We start from the raw sequence: 26995 nt of genomic DNA on the forward strand, positions 1-26995 counted from the left end.
CTGATTTATCATGTGGTAATACCACATCTATGACTTTACAGAGGTAAACGTGACATGAATGTTTACATACATCCAATTAGTAACTTTAAGTTGTTATCTTGTTTTTATATCATTGTTTTGCTTTTGGTTACAAAAAGATGTCGTTGTTTATATGCCTAAATTGTTTTATTTACTTAAACAAATAAGTGGCGAATGGTACCGATTCAATTTCGCTCTTCATAAACAACTCAAAATTATATTGCTGGTTATGAACCGTCTCTCTCGCTCCTGGAATACGTGGTATTCCCCGTGTTCTTCACTGTATTTCCAGTAAACAATGCTCGAACATACATTATTATTTTTATGGTTACATAAGTTCTGCTATTGCCTGCTGCCCAAGATTGCTATGTAATGAAGGCTTCTTTGGACTACAACTCTTTTCACTGATTTTGATTGCTAATTTGTTCTCACAGAAGAATTTTTTCCGCTCCTGTATTTTATCAAACTCGCAATCCAGGTGAAACGATGTACATAAGTACTGCTGCTGTTCATTGCAAAATAGGATCTGAATATCCAGTTAACCACTTAGCCATTGACTAAACCACTGAAAATATGAATCGCATTTTCATTACGTTTTATGAAAACCATGTACTACCACTTCCTCTGTGTTAAAAACGACCCTGGTTTAAACTGAGGACACGAAGCATCGGCTTGAAATCCAAATGTGTTTTGGATAAACCGAGGTACCAATAGCTTTCACAATGGAGAAAAAAAAAATCAAAGTACAAGTCAAAAAGATTTTACTTTGGACTTTTACTTTGCGGTGGAATACAAAGACGACTTACCATTTGCATTTTTTCCACAGATAAGGTGCTGGTAGGGCTGAAGCATACCCCAGAGTTCTGGGTCGTTGTTTATTGCTTGATCCATGGACTCTGTCCCAACTTTCGGAGCCGCGTTCTCGCTTGAGAGGTGGCCGCTGTGCTTCACTCTTAGAAATATCTCTTTGATTAAGCTCTCCATGCCCGCTGTCAGGTAGATCGCGGCGTGCTCGTGAATGCGAAGTGCCACTCTGCTGTCCACCATCCATCTGAAAAACTTCCCCACCGAAAAGGTAAGGCTGCATCGAGCCGATTTACCTTTACTGAACCGGTCGCCTGTGCTCATGTCGTACAGCGAAAGGGCGCTCAGGGCGGCGCGGGTGCAGCTCTCCGCCAGAGTCCAGGACAGAATTATTTTCGTGGCACTCTGAATCTCATACTTTGTGCACTTGGCGTACTTGAGGCTCAGCCTCTGAGCTTCTTTGGCGATCCGCACCAGCGGTCTGCCGGCCAAGGAGGACAGTTTGGCGATGGCATCTTTGGAGCAATTGCCCAGGTCTCTGCCCAGAACAGCTTCGATGTCTTGCACACTCCACGGGACCTCGTCCAGTTCAGGCAGTTTGGAGTACTGCCCCGAACACTCCAGTATCTCAGCGTCTTCAACCAGGACCGTGTTGACAGTGTCGCAGCTGTTGTGTCGACTTTGCATCGAGTCTGTCAGATACCAGCAGTTGCCTCCATGGGTGGGCGCCAAGTGAGAGTCAGAGGAGCACAGGGACAGGTTGGAGGACCTGAAGGAATCCGCTGCTCCACCGTAGCCGGAATCCCGCGTGAGATCCTCCAGCGTCCTCACGGCTGACCTACCCCTCCTGGCCATGGCCATGGCCGCGCCTCATGCTGCAGCGGTGAGGTACTGAGGAGAGAGTGAGTGAGAGTGAGTGAGTGAGGGAGTGAGGAGCGCACTCTCTCTCTCGAGAGAGAGAGAGAGAGCCCCCGACGGCGCCACAGAGGAGGAGGAGGAGTGAAGTCTGAGGGACGCGGACGGGACCTTCTCGCAGTTCGCTCCGCGGTGTGTGTGTTGCCGTCCGGGAGGGGAGGAGGGAGGAGGGAGAGGGGAGGGGAGGGGGGGGGGGAGGGGGGGAGGGAGAGGGGCGGCGCAAACCTTCGTGAGGTAAAACTTGGGCAGAAGTCCCCGCTCGCGCGGAGGCGAAAGTCCCGCCGCCGCCGCCGCCAAACCCGGCGGAGCCCCCGCACCGCCTCCGCCAATCGCACACGCAACGCGCGCGCGCGCGCGGGGGGGGCGCGGCCACTGACCGACATCGCCGGAGCCCCCCCTATAGAAACGGGCGTCAAGAGTTCCGGGGGCGGAGGGACAACACTTTATAATAATAATAATAATAATAATAATGATAATAATAATGATAATAATAATGATGATAATCCCCGCATTTGATACGGAGGACGTCCCAAAGCGCTTCACGGCCACACACTGTGAAGTGGATCTCGACCGTATGTTCGTGGGCCAACGCGGCGGCCGATTGCGCACAGCGCTGTCCCCCCAAACAGTCGTGGATTGAAAATGGCCAATTTTATTCCTGTTGTGCGTTTGGTTTTGGAGGGATTATTATTAGGGCTGCGCGCGTGGGGGGGGGTAAGGAAACTCGCCCGAGGTCTGGCCCTCTGCCGGGGATTGAACCCGGGTCTCTCGCTTGCAAAGCGAGTGCTCTAACCGCTGGGCTGCAGGACTCCGATTGTCTGCGGGTGCGCTGGTGCCGAGCTCCCGCTGACCAGACGAGCTGCCGGCGACTTGTCCGTCAGCCGAACACGCATCGTGCGGAGGGACCCCGACCGCTGTGTCGCGGTGTGAATTGTCTCTTTTTTTCTCTCTCTCTAACGTCCCCAGCGATGCCTCTCCTTTGCCTGTTCTTCAGCCCCGTTCGAAAGTAACGACGCAACACTTGATCTGCAAATGAATAATGCATCCATTAAGTCTGACTTGCTGTAAGATCCTATTCAATGAGACATCAACATCAACAACAACAACAAGATTAAATTTGTATTTTGTATGAACATTTATACATCAACAGAAAGAAGAAAGACCTTTATTGTTTAATTGTTGGGGTAAAATTACAATACTGTGTATTCCAGAATTATATTTTAACAGTGTCATACACAGTATCATATTTCAAATTATTTGCAATATTTAGATCTATTAATAACCCAGAAAACCCTTAGAGACAGAAAATAGTCTCACACCGCAGGCCGCCGAACTCCTCATACACGCTTTCATTACATCGAGGCTCGACATTGCAGATTCACTGCTTGTCGGCCTCCCCAACTCCTCCCTCCACAGGCTGCAGATCATCCAGAACTCTGCAGCCCGTGTCCTCTCCCGCACCAGTCTCCGCGACCCTAACACCCCCATCCTCGCCCAACTCCACTGGCTTCCCATCACAGAGAGGATACACTTCAAAGCCCTCCACGGTCTTGCTCCCCCCCTACCTCTCCGACCTCCTAACCCACTAACATCCTGTTCGCTTCCTCTGCTCAGGAGGCTCTGGTCTGTTTCACGTCCCCCACCTTGCCCCCCACCCTCTTGAACTCCATCCCGCAGTCCCTCCGTCTTGCCCCCTCCCTCGCCACCTTCAAGACCCATCTCAAGACCCTCCTCTTCGACCGTGCTTTCGATCTCCCTGCTTCCTCCCTTGCCCTCCACCTTCCCCCACCTTGATCCTCAGCTCGGGTCCGTAACTCTATCTGTCCAGCGCCTTGGGACATCCTCCCGATGTGAAAGGTGTTTGTATACAAATGTAATTTTGTTGTTGTTGTATTTGAACCCTGAGTTCCCTATACAGTAAACTTCTGATCTGTCAGATCTTCAGATAAAGAGCACTGAATGTTGAAACTCACCTGCATTTGTTAGCGGTCAGTAGTTTCTGGTAAAATGCCAAAGCAACTGATGATTAATTACTTTAAATGCACCCCTGCTGACCGTTCAAATGCATTTAGTGAAGTTCAGCAGAGAAATTTGATAGGGGTGTTATGTAGTTTTGCTTGCACTGCCATCTGTTGTAATTACCATCAACACTATAGGGGAAGGAAACAATTACAATATTATGCAAGAATCATTTAAGCATCTTCTGATTGGTCATCAGGTAACTATCCCAATAAGTTTTGTAATTTTACAGCGCTATTATTAACTAATTATCTCTATTTCCCCATCAAGTTACTGGGGTCTAATTTGCCGGATGTGCAAAAGGAATTGAAAATACTGCTGGCAGACACCATTATTCAGTCCCTCTCCTCGGGATCAGTCCCACTCCCCCTCAAAACCGCTGTCATCACCCCCCTCCTACACAGGTGACACTCAACTCTACTTCTCCTCCAGCTGCGACCCCCAATCCTCTGATGCTCTGTCAGCTTGTCTGACAGGCATCAAGGCCCGGATGAGCGCAAATGTCCTGCAGTTAAATGTCAACAACACGGAAGCCATACTCTTTGGCTCCCGTCGACGTCTTCTGTCCTGCGGTTCAAACCTCTTTAACTTGCTAGATCTGTCCTTAAAACTCTCTGAACCTGTGTGCAACTTAGACATCAGGTTCAATCCCCAGTTAACCTTCCTCCTCCCACATATGGTCCCTGGCCAGAACCACTTTCCTCCACCTTTATCACATTACCTCATAATACCTCACAAGCTCTCGGCTGGACTACTGAAACGCCCTCCTCGCGGATCTCAGTCCTCTACAATGGAAGCTATGGTACTCTCTCCCTTGCCCTCTCTTTCCCCATTTTCAGGTTGCTCCTAAAGACTTTTCTCTTCGACCGTGCCTATGGTCACGTTCCTCCTCCCCCGGGCTTATCATCGGGCTCCGCCATTGTTAAGTACTCTGGGACTCCGCCCAGGGTGGAGGGCACTATATAAATGCATGTTGCTGTTGTACTTTCTCTAAGTAAAACATGCTCATTAGCAAATTCTTAGTCTCAAACCTTAAGGAAAAAAATTAAGATTAGAATATCTAATTTAGGACTCTTACAGTTGTTGAACAAAGATCTTCATAGATAAATAATATTATCTCATCAATAATATATTCCAAGAGCACAGCTTTTGAGCCAATTATCCAATATGGTTATTAAAGTATTAAGATATTATTGGGTGGATCAGTATCTTGATTCCATTGACAAAAATAATAGCTAGTTAAAATGTTATATAATCAAAGTCTATCACTATTAGTCAGATCACATGAATTTACCTAAACGACTAACAATTTTGAAATGTGCATTTTTTGATCAAAACTGTTAATCATTTAAATATCAAAGGTTCAATTTCTGAGACTAGTTTTATACTACTAATAATAATTTGGTTACTCAATCCACAACTATTTGTGTGACACTGCTCTGCGCAATTGACTGCCGCGTTTCGTCCACAAAATACACAAAATTACCATATATTCTGTAAAGCGCTTTGAGACCACTCGAAGACGTGATAAGGTGCTGTACAAAATGGAAGGATTATAAGAATTATTATACACTAATCAGGGCAAAGAAGAGTGACAATAATAATAATCCTGGAATTGACAATAACCCTTGGCAATGACAATGATAGCAACAGTGGACAGATGGCAATAGAAGCAAAAACAATGAAAGCAGCACAAACAACATTAGACTAAAATATTCACTTTCTGTATATAAACGCATCGACTTGTACCAACAGCTGCAAATAAAAGGCACGAGTTTGTGCATTTGCTGTTCAGCGCACTGATGACTAAATATGACACTTACGCATGTAGCATTCATCCTTATTTGCCTATTAATATCCAGACCACTGGAGTTTGTATTGAGAGCAGAAGATTTGACTAAATATTATTCAGTTGCTAGGGAGGTTCTCTATTTCATTACATGCCAAGTAGGAAGACATATATGACAACTCAATGCTCAATTTTGCTCTGTCATCACTATAGGGCCACAGACTGAGATCACCTTATGGAGACGAGCAACGTGTTGCAAGTATCCAACCATTAAGCATTTAATTAGTATGTTGATATTTACTTAATAATCCTCATATTTTATTTAGTGCCATTTACATCAGGAGAACGTCTCAAAATGTTTCACCATATGGACTGACTATTTGATAGGTTTTACAATTTTAGACACAGAAGATCATCAAGAACTCCAAAGGTAGTGCAAAGCAAACATCCTTCTACTCAGTTCCAATAATGGACATTAGTCCCACTCAACCTGGATCAATTTCCTACACCAGACTTTCTTACAGCCTGCCTGAGTGAGTGAATTATAGATTTTTTTTGCTATAATTTGAGATTGCTGAAACCCAGCAAATTTAAACCCAGTCCACAACAGTGTACTACTGTCACACTTCATTGCATGTCAGTCCTGTTGTTATTGTTGCCATTGAACTTGGCGACTTTCATCACAATGTGTGACTTGCTCCCTCTATATTTCCATTATTGAGATATTATTTCAGTTCTTTTCTCCCTCTAGTGGATTATTAAGATTATTACAAATGCTGCATTTAAATTGGAAACCGCACAAGTCTGGTTCTATTAATAATATGACTTTTAGTCACACTTATTGATGAATAGAAATGATGTATCTACATGCACCCTCCACATTAAAATTATTTTTTCTTTGAATGTTCTAAGTGAAGTTTAACGTACCCTAACCCATAATGAAATATTAAATATTATTTAAGGCTGGCCAATAATACAAACACACAGAATCTACACTTCACAGAAAATCCTGTGAAGTGCTTTCAGACACCTTAACAATGCGATAAGACATCATATAAAAGTGAAGCATTATTATGTGTGGGGGAGGGCATATATTGCTAGTCAATTTTAGCGAAAGAATCCCTGAAAGACAGTAAACTCTCTAACAGATTAGCTGGGAACTTAAGGACCATTAAACTCCATTCACACAAAATAAACCCAATTTTTTTTTAAAAAAACTTACTTATCTCGTCAGCCAGGTGTTTGACACATGTTTGTGGGGCATTGCTGTGCGCAATTGGCTGCCGCGTTCGCCCACAAATATACAGTCGATTCACTTTACAATGTGTTCTGTGAAGCGCTTTGGGACGTCCTCCCGACGTGAAAAGCGCTATATCAAATGCAAGGATTATTATTATTATTATTATATGACCTTACAGAGTTCTATACATGCAATCTACGCACGGAGATTTCCCATTTGTCTGCAGTGGAATGCCCACTTTCTCCTGGAGGAAGGCACCCTACTTACCTTATTCTGGCACATATTAGGGGAGAATCCCTGGCACGAGTGAGTGGTCTGCCCCTCGTTGAATCCTGCTGATGAGCACAGTTCATTCTCAGCACCCCTGGATTAAGTTGGGGATATGACGTTAAAAAAAAAACGCTAGAGCTCCTCATCGTTTTCCGGATATCCCTGCTGAAAGGTTTCTGTGAATATCTTTGGTACCATGATCCAAGTAGAAGGAAAACAAGATCCCTGAAAGAAATAAAGCAAGTTGAATTTCGAGAAAAATTAGTGATTTAAGATAATACAGTACTTTCTGTTTAACACACCATTAAGCAGCCAGTAATTTTTTTTTACTAATAATCTCTTAATGGTGGTGAAGAACTATTAAAATAATATGGTGGTTATGTTCATAGAATACCCAGTCAATTCACTTTACAGTATATTCTGTGAAGCGCTTTGAGATGTCTCAACAATGTGATAAGGCGCTATATCAAATGCAAGGTTATTATTATTATATATATAATCACATCCTATTCCTCATAATGTACAGTTAATAAATGTCTCCTGATTTCCATCCTTTCTATTAAGTCTTTACTCAGTTGGATGTCAGAGATATTGGTTAAAAGCTAATTTTCTGTTTCTTAAATTTCTCCAACTGGATCTCATGGTGATTTCATGATCACCAATGCTGTTACTGCTGGAATTACCTTTACCATAGTTGCTCGGATTTTTTGAGGAAATCAGGAAAAAAGACAGTAAATCCATACAAAAACATTGGTTTCAGGAAAAAAATACATACCTCCACCAATCAGCCTCCAAGCCATTGTGTTTACGGATACAAATAAATTAGAAATTGTCCAGTCTTGTGAAGTAATAGATATACAGATAACCCTACATTCTTAAGAGGTTACATACTCCAATTGGGTTAATCTTCTAGTCCTGCAGGTAAACAGTATGCAAATATAATTGAGCACAAATTGGCTGCTTGTTCATCCCCGCCAGATATCTACTGTCAGAACCAGCCACCAGATTTATTTCCCCAAGCCATTGATTAAGTATCTTAATTAGTGCTCGGCTAATCACGCTGGCGGGGGGTTGGAAGAGGATTAACAATCTTTTTCGTGAGCCCTCCATGGCCTCACTCCTTTCATGTGTGGACCAGGGAAGACCCAAAAGTACAATTATATCACTACTTCCAATGGAGCGGGCTGGAACTTTTATTATGGATCTTCTAGAATTTTCTCAAGTTTCCCTCTCTCTGCGTATAGTACTTAAAGAAAAAAAACACACCGGCAAATTACACAGTTGTCTAAACACTGAGCTTGTAGGAACGGCTTTTCAGGCAACAATCCTGCCAAGATTATAACCAATTATTTAACAATTATAACCAAGATTATAAAGTCACATGAACACTTAATGCAATACGTAAATCCAAATAACATCATCAAATGCAAATAATTCTGCTCTGGGGGGGGGGGGGTGCGGATATTACAGTTGCTAGTTTTTGGGAGTGAGGGAAGCTTTTCTAATGCAGCGAAAGCACCTCTAATCAACAGCTTATTTATTAACTGTGTATGAATGTGGACGCAATAGGGGCATTTATTTCTTCCCAACTGTATGAAGTACAATCCGATCATCCTAATACGAATACAAGTGACCTCGAAAATAAATGACAAGTTGGTCACTTGACTTGTACTGAGCTTCTCGTGTCTTCATCCGAGTTTACCATTGGCCCAAAGCTCTCACTGCAGTGCTCACCCCAACTAAAGCAGTTTAGTCGGCTACAGACTAATTATCAGTTATATGAAGGATTATATAACTTTTACACATGACAGGGTCAAAATTGGCAGACATTGGTAGGTGTGAAGGCTGTCATCCACATCCCTGCAGTTAACATTTCCAGTAATAAGCATGTCTTCAATATCTTCTTCTGATTGGCAGATTACTTTTCCAGGTATAATAATCCCTTAAAATAAAAATTTGATCACTCCATCCACGACTGTTTGTGGGCCACTACTATGCGCCATTGGCTGCTGTGTTTCAGCCACAAAATGTACAGTCAAGTCACTTTACCATCACACAGAGGATACAGTTTAAGATCCTGGTCCTCACCTTCAAAGCTCTCCATGGCCTCACTCCCCCCCCCCCCCCCATCTCTACGATCTCCTTAACCCCCTACCATCCTGCTCGCTCCCCCCGCTCAGTGGGCTCCGGTCTCCTCCACGTCCCCCGCCTCACCCGCTCCACCATTGGCGGGCGGGTCTTCTGCCCTCCCCACCCACCCTCTGGAACTCCATCCCTGAGACCCTCCGCCTCGCCCCTTCCCTTGCCTCCTTGAAGACCCATCTCAAGACCCTCCTCTTCGACCGACCGTGCCTTCGATCACCCTCCTTTCCCCCCCCCCAACCGCCCCCACCTGCCCTCCAACCCTCCCCGACACACGTCGTCGTCGTCGTTCTTGTCGTTGACGGTGTATCCTGTGAAGCGCTTTGAGACGTCTCGACGACGTGATGAGGAGCTGTATCAAATGCAAGGTTCACTGTTATCATATTATTATTATTATTATTATATTATTATTATTATTTGAAGCCGGATCAGCGCGAGTCGCACGGCAGGAACCGCGGGAAAGCGCTCGCGTATCCCCAGTGAAATAAGGACAGCGTTTTTTTTTTTCGCGCGAGGACCAGAAATTAAAATACGTTTGTAAACCCAAAGTTAACCAAATACTAACTAAACCCCCCCCACCCAAAGTAGCCCAATATTATGCTTCACCTGCTATGGGGAGCAGAGTGGCCAACCGTGCTTTGGAAACTGTGTAAGAAAAGGTCTTCAAAGTGGGGGGAAACCCCCAAATATACCCCAACCTCCCCCCCCCCCAATATACCCCCACCCCCCAAACCCAACCAAAAAAAAAATAACCCGCCCAATTGGGCGTGAAACCCGCCCCCAAAATCTGGCAACAACACGGAGAGGAGGAGGTGACCGCGCCGCATACACGTGAGGAGGCGGGGGGGGGGGGGCGGTGAATCACGTGGTCCGGCAGCGGCCAATGGGAAGCGACTCGAGCCTGGTCACGTGCACTGTGGAGCGAGCGCCGGCCGTTGACAGTTGGAGGTTTTGAATCACTGAAGGGAAGCGGGTGGACGGAGGAGCGCGTGCGGACTCTCGGGGGGGCAGACAGTGCAGCCGCCGGTCTCCCCTCAGTGCCCACAGTCGGCGCCTTGTGACCCGAGTTCAGCCTTCAGTTTCCGACCCGTCGAACCTTTTGGAGCTCTCGTCCGCCCGGCCATGGGAGGCAACTCGATCCACTGGTTCCGAAAGGGTCTCCGGCTGCACGACAACCCGGCTTTGATGAAGACGGTGCTGACTTCGGACAGGGTCCGCTGTGTCTACATCCTCGACCCTTGGTTCGCTGGCTCTTCCAACGTCGGCATCAACAGATGGAGGTAAGGGGGTCAGTCATGGGGGGAAGCTGTGGAGGGAAGATGTGGTTGGGGTCTCCGATGTCCCTTCCCGCCCATAGTGTTTGTGTGATCAGAGAGAGAGAGAGGGAGCCGTGAGCTAATTACTTCTCTTGTGCCTTATTAAATAACCGCTCGCGTCGGCTTTGCGCGGACCTTTCAATTGCAGGCGTTACGTGGCCAAAAATAACCCCAAAATGTTTGTGAGTTAAGTCGTCGTTCCCGAGCTGCATCTATGTCCCGGTGACTCTTTGTTATGGAGAGGGAGGGAGAGAGAGAGAGAGGTGCTCATGTTTCTGTGACCTAGTTTTTGTTTGACTCGGTGCAGGAAGCCGGGCTTCCATTTGTTTTCAATGGGGTTTGATGGTCACCCACGTCACTTGCATGTCAAGCCGAGCCCCGCCCCCCTCCCCGGGGCGTTGAGAGGCTCGTGCAACCAAACGTGCGCGCAAAGGGCTTCGGAGCGGGTCCCGTCCACGCTCCCTCCAACGTGATCTTCCATCACAGGCTCGGGCCGGGCTGCTCGGGCTGTGGGGGTGGGGGTTGGTGGCCGTCAGTAAAGAGGCGGTGCCCCGCCCGCCTTTTTCCAGCGAAGTGGGACCGCCGTCGTGTCGAAGCGGCGCGTCAGACCGGCCGCGGCTTTGAGGGGTAACGCCGCGATTGACGGCGATTTCGAGACGACTCGTTTTGACGTCTGCGATGGGTCTTCAATGACTGATTCACCCGAAGCCCACCCGACGGCGGTGTTATTTAGCCGAACTATAGCTTTTTTAAAAAAAAATCATTTCCATCCTATAGACATTGCCCCGCAAAATAGTCGGTTCACTTGACTATTATCCTGTGAAGCTCTTTGAAACGTCTCAGCGACGTGATAAGAGTGTTATAATCAAATACAAGGATTGTTGTTGTCATGTTGTCTCCTGTCCTTAATACATACTCACTTGTCTTCTACAAAAGGTCACTGATTCTGTTGATCATATTCATATTTGTGTAAACTCTGCCATTCTGGGTCTGGACTTTGCTCCGATGCTGTTTAGTGACCTGGTTATAGGATGCATTTTAGAGTAGCTCCAGTACTTATATAACTGGATTAAATGCAATGATTGATCAGGAGCTGATTAACTGTGATCTTCATTTTGGTGAACATGTTGGGTTAACACCTTAAGGCGGGGTCTTCACATCAGGTGGAATATAACTCAAAAAAAAGTTTGAAATTTATTAGATGCTTATTTTGAGCTAAGTATTATTAGTTAAATGGACGGTTTGATTTAGACTGACTGATCGATGGGCTCTGCATGTGCATGTAGTTATTCATGCACGGAAATCCAATGGGGTCAGCTGGACAATGGTCCCGCTGTGTTGTACCAGTTTATACAAGTGCACTTACACAAGCCCTGTATGTAACATCTCACAACTCCTCACAGCGAGAGTGATCAGAGTAAGATCAGAAGTAGGAGGGAGGTAACCAAGGCCAGTCCGACGAGGTAGACTTTAGAAAGGTTTTGGCTGGATCAAGGCAGTTATTTTGGAAGCGAGTTCAAGAGTGTAGGAGCATAGAGGGTGAATGCTCTGCTGCCAATAGTCGGGTGAAGGGACTGACGTATATGCAGCAGGGCTGAGTTTGCTGAGGAAGTGGACAGTAGGATTGGAAGATATTACAGATATAAAAAGGTTGAGTGTGTGTAATTCAGAATATATCTTGAAATCAATCAGCTGGGGGCAAGGAGCCAATTTAACTTACTGAAGATGGGTGTGATGGGCATGCAGAGCCTGTGTGGAAGAGGTTACAGACTGCAGTTCTGGAAGAGCTATAGCATACATCAGGAGGCTCATGAGGCTTGTGCTTGAAGTCAAGTTTGGAGGTGACACATTCATCTGTTAGGAGTGGGAATGGTGAGAAAGCTGGAATTATTCCAGAAGTGCAGAAAAATGCTCATGGGTTTAAGAGACCTAATGATCAAACAAAACTACAAAATTGTGCTCTGGTTTCTTTTTTGTAGAGTGCGGGCTTGGACTTTATTTTAGACCAACTATTATCAGAGTAAACAGATTAGACTCAAATAGGATTTGAAGTCTAATCCATGGTATCTATCTTGCATATGCACACCACAGATATTCTCTTGCATAAAAACAAAAGACTAAGGTAATTACACACGTTTGTTAGGATGCTCCATACACTGGTAATATGTTGGATCATGTAGGTTAGGAACCGTGGTATTATTCTTTGACAGTAGATATATTTATGATGTTTTGAAGATTTTTTTCTGAGTGGACTTTGTTTTAACTTAATCTTGATGTGCAGTCAGGTAGGGCAAGCTGTCTGCCTGAGAAAATCCAATTGTCATGGTGTTAATCAATTTATTTATAGGTCATGCATGTTGAGCTGTAAATTTCAGGGTGTACAAAGTAACCTAAATTAGTATTTCTGGATTTTATATAAAGTTAAGAAAGTAAATTATAACAGTCAATATTGCAGTAATCAATTGGGGAGCTAATGACATGAGGCTTTGATGGATTAAATGACTAGCTTTTGTGATTGCATTTCTATCTGTAGCCCAGAAAAGAATAGTGTGGATTGCCTTTTATAGTATTGCTAAATTAATATTCTTTTTTAAAATCAGATTCCTGTTGCAGTGCCTTGAAGATCTTGATGCCAATTTGCGGAAGTTAAACTCTCGTTTGTTTGTTATTCGTGGACAGCCAGCTGATGTTTTTCCAAGACTATTCAAGGTATTTGTTTTTTAAAAAATTCTGGGAAGTATGTCAATTAACAATTGAGTACAGTGACCAGAAAATGTACAAAAAGAGCATGTCACAACATTCAGGTGTTCAAGTGGAATGTTCCATGGAATCTTGCAGTTTTCTCACCCAATTGGCTTTTATTCATGTATGAGCCTTGAAGATGACAACAACTTTTTGTAGCACCTGTCATGTTGGTAGGATGTCCTAAAGTCCTGGATAGTCGTGAGTGCACCCGAGGTGGGGGTTGAATTTGGGAGGAGTGGGGGCCAAAGTGCGTTGGGTGAAGTGGGGGACATGAAGCAGGTGGTGGGGTGGGGTCATGAAGCAGTCCAGTCAGTGCCTGCTGAGCGGAGGGAGCGGGCAGGTCGTAGAGGTAGGATGGGGCAAGACCATGGAGAGTTTGGAAAGTGAGAATGAGAACCTTGAACTCAGTCTTCTGGGAAATGGGGAGCCAGTGAAGCCGGGTGAGGATAAGGGTTGGCTTCATCGTGCAGTGTCTTACATTTTCTGACGTAACTTGAAGTGTTTAAAATTTACTTGCGTGCTATTTGAAGTCTGTGGTACAAAAATTGCAATAAAACCTCAGGTGGCTTTTAGAGTCACCAAAATGTACTGCAGTGGTACAGGGAAACCTTATTATAATGTTCTTCAATATAGCTATTTATTTTACTGTGAACTTGCACCAAGAAGAAATATGGTGGTTGCTCTGCTGACTAGCCAACTTCCCATGGTAACAAATGGCTAATTTCCAGATCAGCAGGTTGCTGCTGATGTAATGGCAATGTGCAGGCGTTGTTTAGTGACCACCTGATGAGCCAAGTCAGATATTTTCCATGCCTTGCTTAACCCATGGTTGGTAAGACATTGTACCCAGATGACTGCATTGCATATATTGATCTGGTTTATTTTGAAATTAAGTCATTATATATATGGATTCCATGAATTAAAGGTGTTTCATACTGCCACCAAAACAATATAGTGTTTCTAGATTACGGACCCTAAATTAAAATATATTGGAGAGTGTGCAGAAGGTACACAAGAACAGACTTTGACCGTTTCTATTTTTGTTCTATGAGAAATGCTAGGCCTCTTAGTGCTTTCTCACAAGAGCATGGTGGGACTTCATATGGGAATTCTGTTTGCAAACTCACATCCTTCTGTTTTGTAGAACCATCAATTTTGATTTAATAGAATAATAATAATAATCCTTACATTTTGAAATAGTGCCTTATCACAAAGTTGAGACATTTCAAAGCACTTTACATAATATTTAGAATTTAAGCTGAAAAGTTTTGGATGACTTGGCAGTGTAAATGTTCTAAGTATAATTTTGCTTACTCCAGGAATGGGACATTTCACTTCTTTCATTTGAATACGACTCTGAACCTTTTGGCAAGGAGCGAGATGCAGCTATCAAGAAACTAGCCAGTGAAGCGGAAGTAAAAGTGATTGTAGATGTTTCACATACATTGTACAACCTTGACAAGTAAGTTACACTGTACACCCTTAACCAGTAAGGCCCTATCACCATGTTAGTGTTGAGTATGAAAATTTTAAATTAATGCCTGAAAGTGTCTGCGATAAAATGTATGTCATCTTTTCGAATTGCATTTTTAAAGCAACTTAAAGTGGGCCTTTATTGTAAACTATTGTAGTACCTGATTTCTGACACTGGATGCTGCTGTAGGATTTGCATTGCGCACTTGGAATTTTCAGTCGTAGAAATCTGGGACTATGGCAAATACAATTAATCTTTCTGTTACATTGTGTCGTGAAAACTAGTTTCTGGGTCAATTAGGGGACCATGGTAGAAAATGGATGCCCTCCCAAATTGTTACCAATAGCTAGATATTTGAACAATATGGGTTGATCACATACAATTTTTCTAGTTTAGATTTTTATTTGCAGTGCACAATAATCCTTACACTTGATCTTCCCTTGCGCCTTTCACGTCAGGAAGATTCTCAAAGCACTTCACAGGATTTACTGTAAAGTGTACTAATTGTGCATTTTGCAAGCGAACATTGCCAAATGTACTTCATGTGGACTAACTTATCCCACTTTAAAATGACAATATTTTCCACTAACTCCATAATGGGATGAAGACAGTTAAAATATTGTTTTTTGGAATAGTTGAGTTAAACCCCTGAAAATCTCTTTACCTCTTAAACCTTTGCTAGAATCAAGGAATGTTATAGGATAATCTCCCTAGCTGTATAGAATTGTAAATTTATAGTTCGAGCACTGAAACAGAGTAAAAAAGCACCTGATATTTAAAACTGTTGCCTCTTTTTGCAATGTTATTAACCCAATTATTAAAAGCACATAAATTAAATTTGTTTATCTTATGAACCCAATAAACTCTCGGATAATTACTCATTCTATATTTTTATATACATTACTGTTTTTGGAAAATGGGTTGACTGGTTAAAAAGAGCTGCAAGGATTAGTAAATTAAAAGGCCACCCAGAATGATGTTGTTCCTGAGCTGGATCTTTCTTTACAAAAATACTGACCATGTGAAAGATGTTATGTAAATTTGTATACTACTTTTCAGCTAATTAAGATTAATGAAACTAGTTTCAAACTTGGATGTTTGTTTAAAAATCTATTGAATTTTTCTTTGAATAGAATTATAGAGCTGAATGGTGGACAGCCACCACTGACATACAAACGATTCCAAACACTTATAAGCCGAATGGAGCCCCTGGACTTGCCAGTAGAAACGATTACCCGAGAGGTAATGGGAAGATGTACAACGCCTATTCTTGATGATCATGATGAGAAATATGGAGTCCCATCATTGGAAGAATTAGGTATGAAGAATTTTTTTTTAAAAAATGCTGTAGATTTCTAACAGCGTTATAATTTCTGCAGCTCCTGGTTGTACAGCTGGTTAACTCTTGATTTGAATTCAGAGCATAGCTGTGGAAATTTGGTATTGGTATTTATGGTACTCTTTGGATTGATGCAGAATGTCGAAGTGCAGCTTCAACAGTTATTTTGATAAATATAACAGTCTGGTTTAGGTGCTAGCAATTGTGATGCTGGTCTAGTCATAATGCTGGAGAGGACTGACAATCTGGTTCATCCATTGGATTTTTGACAGGATGAGCTTTGGCATGAAGCAGATCATTCTTATCACTGGCCTGAATGGTTTGGACAATATTGAGTACAAGACTGATGTGATACAATGCTTGCATTTGGTATAGAGCAATATCACATCAGAAGGATATCTCAAAGTGCTTCACAGAAATTACTGTGAAATAAGAGTGACTATAATTTGTAGGCAAATGCGGCAGCACAATTGCACACATTGTGATGTTTTGTCTTCCATGTGATAAGCAGGAATACATTGTTCTGCTACTAGGTGGATGTATGCTTTGTAGAACGTTAAAGTTTCTAGTGTTTACATTTGGTCCGAAACACTGATTGTTCTCCTGACGTGAAAGGCGCTATACAGATGTAATTTTGTCGTTAACATAACATGTAGGAGCAGGAGTAGGCCATTCAGCCCTTGTTAGTGTTTAGCTGCTTGGGGATTTTCAAACGTGCACCTTTTCTGCCTCTCTTTGCCATATATTTGCCTCAGTTGAGATGTGACTACCAGGGCAAGGAGCAGAAAGCCTGTAACTAAAGCCTTTACAATCCTTGCAGAGTGTTGGTGTGTGGGCAACATCATGGTCCATATTTCTCTATTGACTGGTAGTTCTTGGTGCTGAAAGTAAAACACCATTTTTCTGTCTACCAACATTGATTCGGTCGCTGCTTGTCTTTCAGATGGAGAGCTGTCCACAATTTAGAGGTTGGTGTCATCAGCAAAGAACTTCACTTGTGGTTACCTCCACCTCATGAAGATGAGAAACTGAGTTGGGCCAAACGTGTTTCCTAGATGGACCCTATGTAGGTGTTGCAATAAGACAACAAGTGCCCAGTTTATGATTACTCAGTGTATGTCATCTGAGAAGGCTGCATATCCAATTCAGCAGCTCATGAGATATACCCTAAAACAGGCCAACTGCTCAGTGATGCCAGGATGGCATACTTTATCAAAGGCTCTAGAAATATCGAAGGTTACTGCTGGGCATTGGGGAGACTACTTCAATTTCTGTTTTGCATGTTTGCTAACATCATAAGTAACATTTTGTCAATGGCAATTTGGTGACTAGTTAGCAAGTTGTTGCAATAGTTTGTGATTTGCATCACATTTGAAACTATTGTCAGGAAGAACATTGTCTGATATTGGGATGTGACTTTGATCCCTTCTTTGAGAAAGACCAAATGCAACTTTCTAAGATCAAGTTTTGAAAAAGTTGTATCTTAATACCTGATCTTAATTTGGAATGCTTAACTTAATACCTTGTTTTAGCTTTTTTTTAACCTGACTGGATCCAATGATTTTACAGCAAATATGATCAGCTACCCTACTTTATTCATGTAGATGTGGCACATAACTTCATTCTTAAAGGGATAGTGCAGCTGGAATTGATATTGGAACTGGTTTGACTGTCTTTCTTAGGCCCTTGAAAGCTGTCTGAGAATCTCGTAGTTTGCAGTTGCTCTTGCTTGCATTTCCGTTGAGTTGATGACCGGGCGTTTACTGCGACTTAGTATGAAGACGAGTTTCTCTGTTCTTTTGGTTTCCTGAACTACGCCATCTATCAAATTATTTCTGTTTTGCTTAACAACCTATTTCATTCAATAGGCTTGTCAGCCAATGAATAGCTGCATAGAATGGATATGGCACTTGGCAATGTAAATAAGATCTCCTTGTTCAGAACCCAGATGAAATCTGACCTTTTGATTGGTTGGGATGCTAATCCAAAGTAACCTGTTCTTACTTGAGGCCATTCCAGTTGACCCAATTACTGGCCAAATCTTACACTTTGGGGATTGCTTTCTTGAAGGGAAGAAAAGAGCTCTTGGGTTGCCAATGAATTGCTCAGATGAGCCAAATTACGCTTTTGAATTCAGATAACAGAAGATTTGATCAATGTTGTATATGTAAGACTAACTGTAAACGATGAAAAGCCAGTTATGTTAGTCAACATAAGCCAATATAACTGCAAAGAAGACACCACACCACAGCTGGGTTTTTTTCTTCCACCAAGCCCTTGTGGCAGCAACTGAAGTTAATAAATTATTATGAAAATGGAACTCTCCTTGAACTACTATTGTCCAAACCATTTCAAAGCTACCTGCTTTCATACCTACCCTTGAAGGTAGCTGATAATTTCTAGTTGGATTTTATCAAGCCTGTATCTGCCATGGTCCAAATGAAAGTGATCCTAGCTAGTGTTGGATGAAATATAATTGTACTTCCTACTTCATAAAGAATGATGCAAAGACAAACCAGTGTCAGGATTGTCAGTACTTTGCAGCACCAACAAGAAGAAAGTTGTCCCAAAGACCAGAGATGTTTGTGGAAATGTAAATTTGTGGTTAGCTGTTTATGAACTGTCAGTTTTTCAACAGCAATTTCTGAGGCAAGTCCCAAGATTCAATTGTAGCTACAGTACAGTTTGTGATGTTGAAATTTGAGATTTGGAATGCAGTTTTTGTTGTATGAACTTTGCACCCTGTCCCCTATCAGTATCACTGAAACAGCATCCTGTTTGGGGGTTTCAGGAGATAGAGAGAGGGGGGAGAAAGCAGAGAGAGTGGATTAGAGTTGCAAAAGCGCTGGCTTTAGTGAAATGCTTATTGAGATTAAGCAGAGCAGGCTGTGCATGCTGCCGTCAGATCACAAAGCTGAAATCTTTTGCTACCCCACCCCACTAACACTATGATTTCAGGGCTATATGTGAACGCAGTAGGGCTAACAGTTGGATCTTTCCTATCCATGTTTCACATGGGTGTGGACCCCAGAAATGTGTTCTTTAAATAAGAATGACATGGCTGTCTCCAGAATTATTTTTGTTTGGTTTCCAAATTGCAAAGGAAATCAGAGTTTCTTAAGGGTTCATTTCTTTTTAATATATCAAGGGTAGTACTGTGTGCATATTTGTAGTTACAATATATGAATAACTGAAGGTTGATGGAGAAGTTTTAATTTTCGTTATGTGATGCCTGTCATAAGTGAGGGCTATTTCAATGAATATTGTAAACATGTTTTTAGCTACAGGTAAAACAAACAAAACTGAAATATGTTTACTGTTGTTTATTTGGGTTAAAATGATTCCAATATAAAATATGATTAAAAACAAGCAATCTTGCTTTCAAAATAGTTGGTAACCTTTCTAGGGAGAAGGGAGAGAAAACAAAACAGAATGTTGAAAATCTGAAATGGAAACCAAATTGCACATCCATTAAGATGGTTAAAACAAGGAAAACTAGGAATATTACAGATATGGCACTTAACAAAATTAAAAAATTACGAGAAATGTTAAACTCTTACAAAATACTCTATGCATGACTTTTTGTGGGACTCTGCTGCGTTTTGCCCAGAAAAATACGGTCAGTTCGCTTTACAGTGTATTCGTGAAGCACTTTGACACGTCTCGAAGATGTGATATGGCACTATAACAAATGCAAGGATTATTATGATATTATTAACTGTTTGGCCTGCTGTGGATAACCAATTATTGATTCATTTAATTTTAGGTCTACTTCATTGATCTGACCTCAGTTCAGTTCTGTCCGAGTTGAAACTTGTTTGTGCAATGAATCCATGTTTGTTGGTACAAAAAATGATAGAACTGTTTACTGCAGTAAAACAGATGTTTTCATCTTTCCATTTTTAGGCTTTGATACAGAAGGTCTATCATCAGCTGTGTGGCCAGGTGGGGAATCGGAGGCTCTTACAAGATTAGAGAGACATTTGGAGAGAAAGGTAAAAATACAATCCTATCCTTCTTTAGGAGAGGGGGAAAAAGCGGGTTCTGCTTTAAAAACTAGTAGATCAAAAGCTACAACCTTTTTCTAGACAAAACTCAGTTTGTATTCGGATTGTGCTCTTATTGGGGCTTCCACCTGAGGATGGTCTAATGAGAACAGGGGTGGCTTGGTGGGTAGGCGGATGGAGGTGTGATTAGACAGGTGGATGGTCTAAATGGGAGTGAATACTCACTGTAGTCATAAAACGTTGCTGATTCCACACCATGATTTTCTTACAGCCTTATGTATTTAAAAATTAGTAATATAGTTTGCCTGTATTATAAGAGTTGGTAAGCTTGTACATCTTGCATTTGTCCTAATCAACAGATGTCAGCCTCGTTTTCACCACATTTGTTTCTCCTTGATTTTCAGGCTTGGGTGGCAAACTTTGAAAGGCCACGAATGAACTCCAATTCACTCCTTGCGAGCCCTACCGGGCTGAGTCCATACTTGCGATTTGGTTGTTTGTCGTGCCGTCTCTTTTATTTTAAGCTGACTGACTTGTATAAAAAGGTAAGCCTGGGTCAAACATTTCACAAGAAGATTTACAATGTAAAATCAAATAATACAGTAATGTGTTCACTATTGCATTTTGATTAGATGATAATTAACAGACAAATGAACATTCATTTTAGGTATGTTTGTTGGAAGTGTTTTCCATCAGACTCCAAAATTGGATTATTTGTTTGCCTAAGGTAGATTTCTCTGACCTCCTCACTCCCCAATCCACCACCCGGTACCTCCGCTCGACTGGTACCAGCCTCCTGCTCGTCCCTCCACCCTCCGCCCCATGATCGGGGTTTGTGCTTTCAGCCACTACGCACCAAAACCCTGGAACACTCTTGCTCAGTCCCTCCTCCTTCCCCCCCCCTCCCCCTTTTCAAGTTCCGCCTGTCGACCGTGCTTACGGCTACCTTCCCCCCCCTCCTCCACCTGGCTTGGAGTCGGGCTCCGCCACTTTTAAGCGCTCTGAGACGCTACCCTGCGTGGAGGGCGCTATATAAGTAAAAATTTATTGGTGTGGGTTTGTGAACATATAGTAATAATAAATAATCCTTGATTTGATATAGCAGTATCATGTCATTGAGAATTTTCCAAATACAAGGTTTTACTGTGAAGTTTAGTGGCAGTGGAAAATGTGGCAGACAATCTGGGCCTTGTAATATCCCACAAACGGCCATGAAATAAATGACCAATTTAACTGGGGAACTGTTGGTTAGGACACTAGGAGAAACTCCCGTCTCTTAAAGTATTACATGGGAACTTTAACATACACCTGAATTTATGGTTGATGGGAGACACTGATAAAGTGCTGTTACTTTGAGGGAGTCAAGAATCACAGTCTGTTTTGGTGGTGGAATTCTCAATAATAAAACTCTTAACTAATATCTGGTAGTAAAGCTACTCTTGTTTATTTTAGCAACTATATTAGTCCTGCAGTATAACTTTGAAATGCCTTCATTTAATTTCCCCCGTCGTTTCCAACAGGTAAAGAAAAATGGCTCTCCTCCTTTGTCTCTCTATGGTCAACTGTTATGGCGTGAATTCTTCTACGCAGCTGCTACCAACAACCCCAGATTTGATAAAATGGAGGGAAATCCTATTTGTGTCCAAATTCCATGGGATCGAAATGCTGAGGCTTTAGCTAAGTGGGCAGAGGGAAAGACGGGATTCCCCTGGATTGATGCTATAATGACACAGCTCCGTCAGGAAGGCTGGATTCATCACTTGGCCCGTCATGCAGTAGCGTGTTTTTTAACAAGAGGTGATCTCTGGATTAGTTGGGAAGAAGGAATGAAGGTGAGTTAGATGGAGTAAATTGTAATTCGAACTACTTTCGGTAGGCTTCTTCAACTATAGCACTTCTGGTATATAGCACTGCTTATAGTTCTTTGCACTTGGATTTCACAAAAAGAAACTTTTTTTTGTAGATTATTGTTAGGTTCAATCTTTTGGTTATCCAGATTCTTTTAAATGAAATTTTATGATCAACGTTTGGTGAAAAGCAATGTTTGATGCAGCAGTTTTTGTTTATCTAGGTATTTGAAGAGTTGTTGCTTGATGCTGACTGGAGTGTCAATGCTGGAAGCTGGATGTGGCTCTCCTGCAGCTCATTCTTCCAACAGTTTTTTCACTGCTATTGTCCTGTGGGTTTTGGACGCAGAACTGACCCAAATGGAGACTATATCAGGTACTAATTGATTACTTCAGGTAACATCACCCCACTCCCCCCAGTTATATTTCCAATAGATTCTAACCAAAGTGAATGCCAACTGTAGAATGTTTAATCGAGCAGGGATTAGATTCCACGTTGCATTGTTAGTTCCTTTTCTATTCTTTTCTTTCCCTTCCCTCCCATTATGCAATGACCTATTTCAGCAAGCAGCTGATCAAATTTCAGTCTTGTAATATGCAGTATAATGAGAACCTACAAATTATTTTTGTGAGCTCATCTGTTTGTTTAAAAATACTTTTCACACATCGTATTTTGTGTAAATTCTACATTCCGTATTTTATCAGCAGTCTATTGATTCATGTCGTTCTTCTATGTTTCAGACGTTATTTGCCAGTACTCCGAGGTTTTCCTGCTAAATATATCTACGATCCATGGAATGCTCCAGAAAGTGTGCAAAAGGCTGCAAAATGCATCCTTGGAGTTCATTATCCAAAGCCCATGGTGAACCATGCTGAGGCTAGTTGCTTGAATATTGAACGAATGAAGCAGATCTATCAGCAGCTTTCCTGTTATAGGGGATTAGGTGAGGAGGGAGGAAAAATACATTAACTGCATAATCTATTTTTGTGTTTTGAAGAATTAACTGGTTCCTTAAAACGTTTAGAAAGAAGGTTCATTGAATGCACTGAATGTTCATTTTTACAACAGTACTTTCTTTCCAAACATTTAACTTTTTTAATTGAATTTCTAGGTCTCCTAGATTCAGTTCCTTCTAACCCAAATGGTAATGGTGGAATTATGGGATATTCGGCAGGAGAAAACACACATGGATGCAATAATCTAACAGGTGAGATGACCAGATCTTTGCTTTGGTGAGTGTATTGCAGTTAAAGCTTTACCCACTATACACATGAACTCATGTCACTATGGAAGTGCCAAAATAATACCTACTGCATCTGTATGCTAAGAAACATTCCATTTTTCATTAGGTGATCTGCCATCTACAAATGGAAACCATTCTCTGCCATATACACAGAGTGAATTCCAGTTGAGGAATAACCAGCAGCAAAGTGAGTAATTTCATGTTCTTTTTCTATTGCAGATCATTTAATAGGCAATTTACCCATTATTCTGATTAATTTGTCTCCTTTTCACAAATTCAATTCCATAGCCTCCATTCATTATGTCTTTTTATTTATATTTGATAATTCAAATGTGTCAGTGAAATACTGGCGATACATTTACTTGTCTTGTATCACCAGTGTTTCTAAAACCTTCTGCAAATCTTTACTGCATAATCAACTTGAGTCTGTGTCATAATTTAGAAAAATTTTGATGAGCACTTTTGTAAAATTGTTATTTTTGTTAATATCTTTCTGTAGGTTACATTACGGGAGTGAATGGACAAGGAAGCAATCTTTTGTGCTTTTCACAAAGGGACTCTCAGCTGTCTCATACCACTTTACTGCAGCAAGGTACAAAGATTTTATTGATTAAAAGACAGTGTTACATATTTAGTAACTATGTTTCAACTAAAATTATGATCCATGTTTTATCAGGCAGGAATACACCAATGTCTGGAAAACGCCATAGTCCAGAAGAAGAAATGCAAGGATTTGGACCCAAAGTTCAAAGGCAAAACAGTAACTAGGTAAATGTAGAACATTATTTTAAAGGACACAGCAAACGTTCTCCGAACAATGTATAGTAAACTCCTGATAACTTGTTACTCCAGGAGAAAAGAGCTCAGTGATGAGTTATCCAGAGTGGCCAGTTAGGCATACAGAATATTAGAATGCAGAAAGGGGCCAATTCAGCCTATCAAGCTAGTTTTCTTCACGTGCAGTAATGTTATGAGATATTATCTCCAGTTATCAAAATCACACTACTGGCTATGAAAGATTTTCATAGCAGCTTTTCGTCCATTATCTCAGTCAGAATTTAGACATAGTGCTCAACTATGGGGTAGAGGGGCGTTGGTGCTGTCTAGATTTGCTGCAGTCCATATCTGCATTGGAACTGTAATTCTTTGCTAATTAACTATTGTCTAAAATCTTAAATGTAAAAGCTGTGAATTTAGTACTTTCTGAATCCTTAATTTTTAGAGGTTTTGTATTCGATTAACTCCTGTCTAATGTTTCTCTGTTTCTAGCACATTTGGGAGTGGGAAGAATGCATAAGATTCATTTCCACACATTCTGATACTGGAGAGGTTATAGACATTGCCCCCAAGAGCACTTTTTCAGGAAAACAAATTTATGTGAAAATATACAAGAATAATGAAAAAATTCTGGATGCATTTCCATTTTTTAAAAAAGTTATGTTGGTGAAAGTACAGTATGATGTCTTGTTAAATACTTGTGTAAATTTTGTATTTCTAAATTAAATCTTGTAATCTTTGATACTTTGTTTTGTTTAGTTAGACATCTATTTTTGATAATCTTTCATGCAAAGAAACATTTACAAATGTTTTAGCATTGATTATGTAAAACAAGAGCAAAAATTGAGAGGCTTTTATATAAAAAAAAGTTATTTACTTTTCCTATGTGATCTTCTTGCGTCATGTCTTATCCATGTAACTTGATCATTTAGACCAGATTTTTACAGTGGGACCACTTACTTCGGTTAATAGGAAGCTCTATACCGGGCAATGGTGAGATACTCTGCTATTCAGGGATAGCACAATTGAATCAACTTTGTATCCCACTGTTCCCCAGTACATTCTGTTGCTCTATGCGTTGGATATTTCTGCTTTTGATGCAAATTTTAATTTGACAGCAGCTATTTCAAACACAAACATGCTTATATTACATTGCCATGTGAGCTGCCTGCTAGCTTTTCAGATTAATACCTGCCACCTTGAACAAAAACATTGAGCATTGTACTTGGAAGACTATCTGGTCCTAATTCTATATGGTTAAGTCACAGAGTAAATATTCGCGCAAGATCAGATTATGTAAAAAGTTCTATTATCAACAGAAAGTAATCATAGATTACACAAGATTTATTAATATTCTTGTAGATCATATGCACCATACAATTCTAAAGAGAACATTTCTCTATAATCTAAATTTGATTACGAGTTTATAAGCCTTTAGATCTACACTCGTAGTCCTTATAGAGTTGAGTTCAAATTGCTAGTCTCATTTTCTGTTTATTGGATTCAGTGTTTAGAACAGGTTTGTAATATAGATTTTAAGGCAGCCAGCCACATGAAAACCAATATTTATTTAAGTACTGGTCAAGACTGAGTTTTACAAGCTTTATTATGGATTACTGACATTTTATACATCTTTGTGTTGACAACTTCGCACTGATGCAGATTCTGTTTTACATCTGCAATAAAATAATAGGATAATCCATAGCGGTAGTTATTTATTATGTAGATCTTCATTTAGAAGGTTCCATTTATGAAAATAGATGTCAAATATCAGTACTATGTATAAATCTAGTCCACTTGTATGCAACTTGAAAAGTCTCATTGTTGGTGACTTGAGTTGAATGCAACTGCACTGGACTGAATATTAATTCTAACCCTGCTACATATGTTTTTAAAGTTATGATGATCTTATGTGTGTAAGTATGTAAATGCAGATTTGAAGGATATTGTCTTTTATTGAAAAATGGTTGTTTCTTGGTAAAACTTTTCGATTTACAATGCATTTGTGATTGTTATTAATAAAAAAAGATGTAATAAATGCTCTATGTGGACTTCTTTATTTCTTCTTATGTCAGTCTTGTAGGTTAAGTATGGCTACAAATTAAATTGGTCATGTAATGGTTGCTAAGGAGAAAAGTTTGTTATCCCAGAGAGGATTTTTTTTGTATGGATTCTATATGTTGTTGGGGGAGGGGAGTTCCTTATAGTGCCTGCCATTGTGGAAATGTAATTTGAACCATCACATAACTGGTTAAAAACATCTTGCAATACAGTGTAAATAGTCCTTCACTTCCTGACTGCATTGACATAAGTGTTGTCCCTGTATCAGTAAATTTGGCAAGCCTACTGTATTGGCAGAAAATCAAAAGATCTCCTCCAAGGTCTTTCCTGCCTTACTAAAATTAATTAGTAAGGAATATCACTGTGTTTGACAATTTTTTTTTGAATGTTACGGCACAGAAGGAGGCCATTCGGCCCATCAAGTCTGTGCCGGCTCTTTGACAGAGCAAGTCACTTTCACTAACCCCAATCACCAGCTTTCTCTTCGTAACCCTGCAAACCCATCTTCCCCAGATTAACCTGACAGACAATACAAAACCACCCAAGAGTAAAAACTACCAATTAGGAAAATTGGAAAAGTATTCACGTGAACAAACTATTTTGGTTGGATAAGATTTGTGTATCATGTATTCTAAAAATATATGTACTCTGTATAATCACATAAAATTTGAAGTTGTGCTGCTCGGGTATTGTAACCTGAAAGGACCTCTTCCCTCACTGCAGTGGGTCAATAAAGCTTACAATGGTTGATTGTTGAAACCGTCTTTGAGTTGTGTTTTATGTAGCGCATCTCGCCACGACACCATATCAAACTTTAATAATAAGGTGAATAGAAAATAATCTAAAACTTGAATTGTAGAAAATGATATGCAGTATTTGAGATAAGAATGAAATATATTAAAATTACATTAATTGTGCACGATAACTGCATCTCTAGAGCTGTACAAGCCAGCCCCTAGTCTCAAGGGCTCTGAGACTGTCCGGTGTA

General features: G+C 41.2%; 2 protein-coding genes across 2 annotated transcripts in view; one reads left to right on the forward strand and one right to left on the reverse strand.

Moving 5' to 3' along the window:
* btbd11b (BTB (POZ) domain containing 11b) overlaps positions 1–2026 on the reverse strand; it is a 66983-nt gene extending 64957 nt beyond the window's left edge. The window contains 2 exon segments of the mRNA XM_042334838.1: positions 825–1713; positions 1963–2026. Of these exon segments, the coding sequence (XP_042190772.1) occupies positions 825–1683 (859 nt within the window). The 5' untranslated portion in view covers positions 1684–1713; positions 1963–2026.
* Positions 2027–10131: 8105 nt separating this feature from the next.
* cry1b (cryptochrome circadian regulator 1b) lies at positions 10132–25984 on the forward strand. The gene is made up of 14 exons (XM_007895430.2): positions 10132–10477; positions 13114–13222; positions 14578–14720; positions 15866–16050; positions 19978–20066; positions 20483–20623; positions 21599–21910; positions 22150–22301; positions 22667–22869; positions 23038–23133; positions 23276–23356; positions 23669–23761; positions 23846–23937; positions 24439–25984. The coding sequence occupies exons 1-13, from the start codon at positions 10320–10322 to the stop codon at positions 23935–23937; spliced, it is 1854 nt and encodes a 617-aa protein (XP_007893621.1). The 5' UTR covers positions 10132–10319; the 3' UTR covers positions 24439–25984.
* Positions 25985–26995: the final 1011 nt, after the last annotated feature.

Source organism: Callorhinchus milii, unplaced genomic scaffold (assembly GCF_018977255.1).
Source record: "Callorhinchus milii isolate IMCB2004 unplaced genomic scaffold, IMCB_Cmil_1.0 Scaffold5, whole genome shotgun sequence".
Lineage (NCBI taxonomy): Eukaryota > Metazoa > Chordata > Chondrichthyes > Chimaeriformes > Callorhinchidae > Callorhinchus > Callorhinchus milii.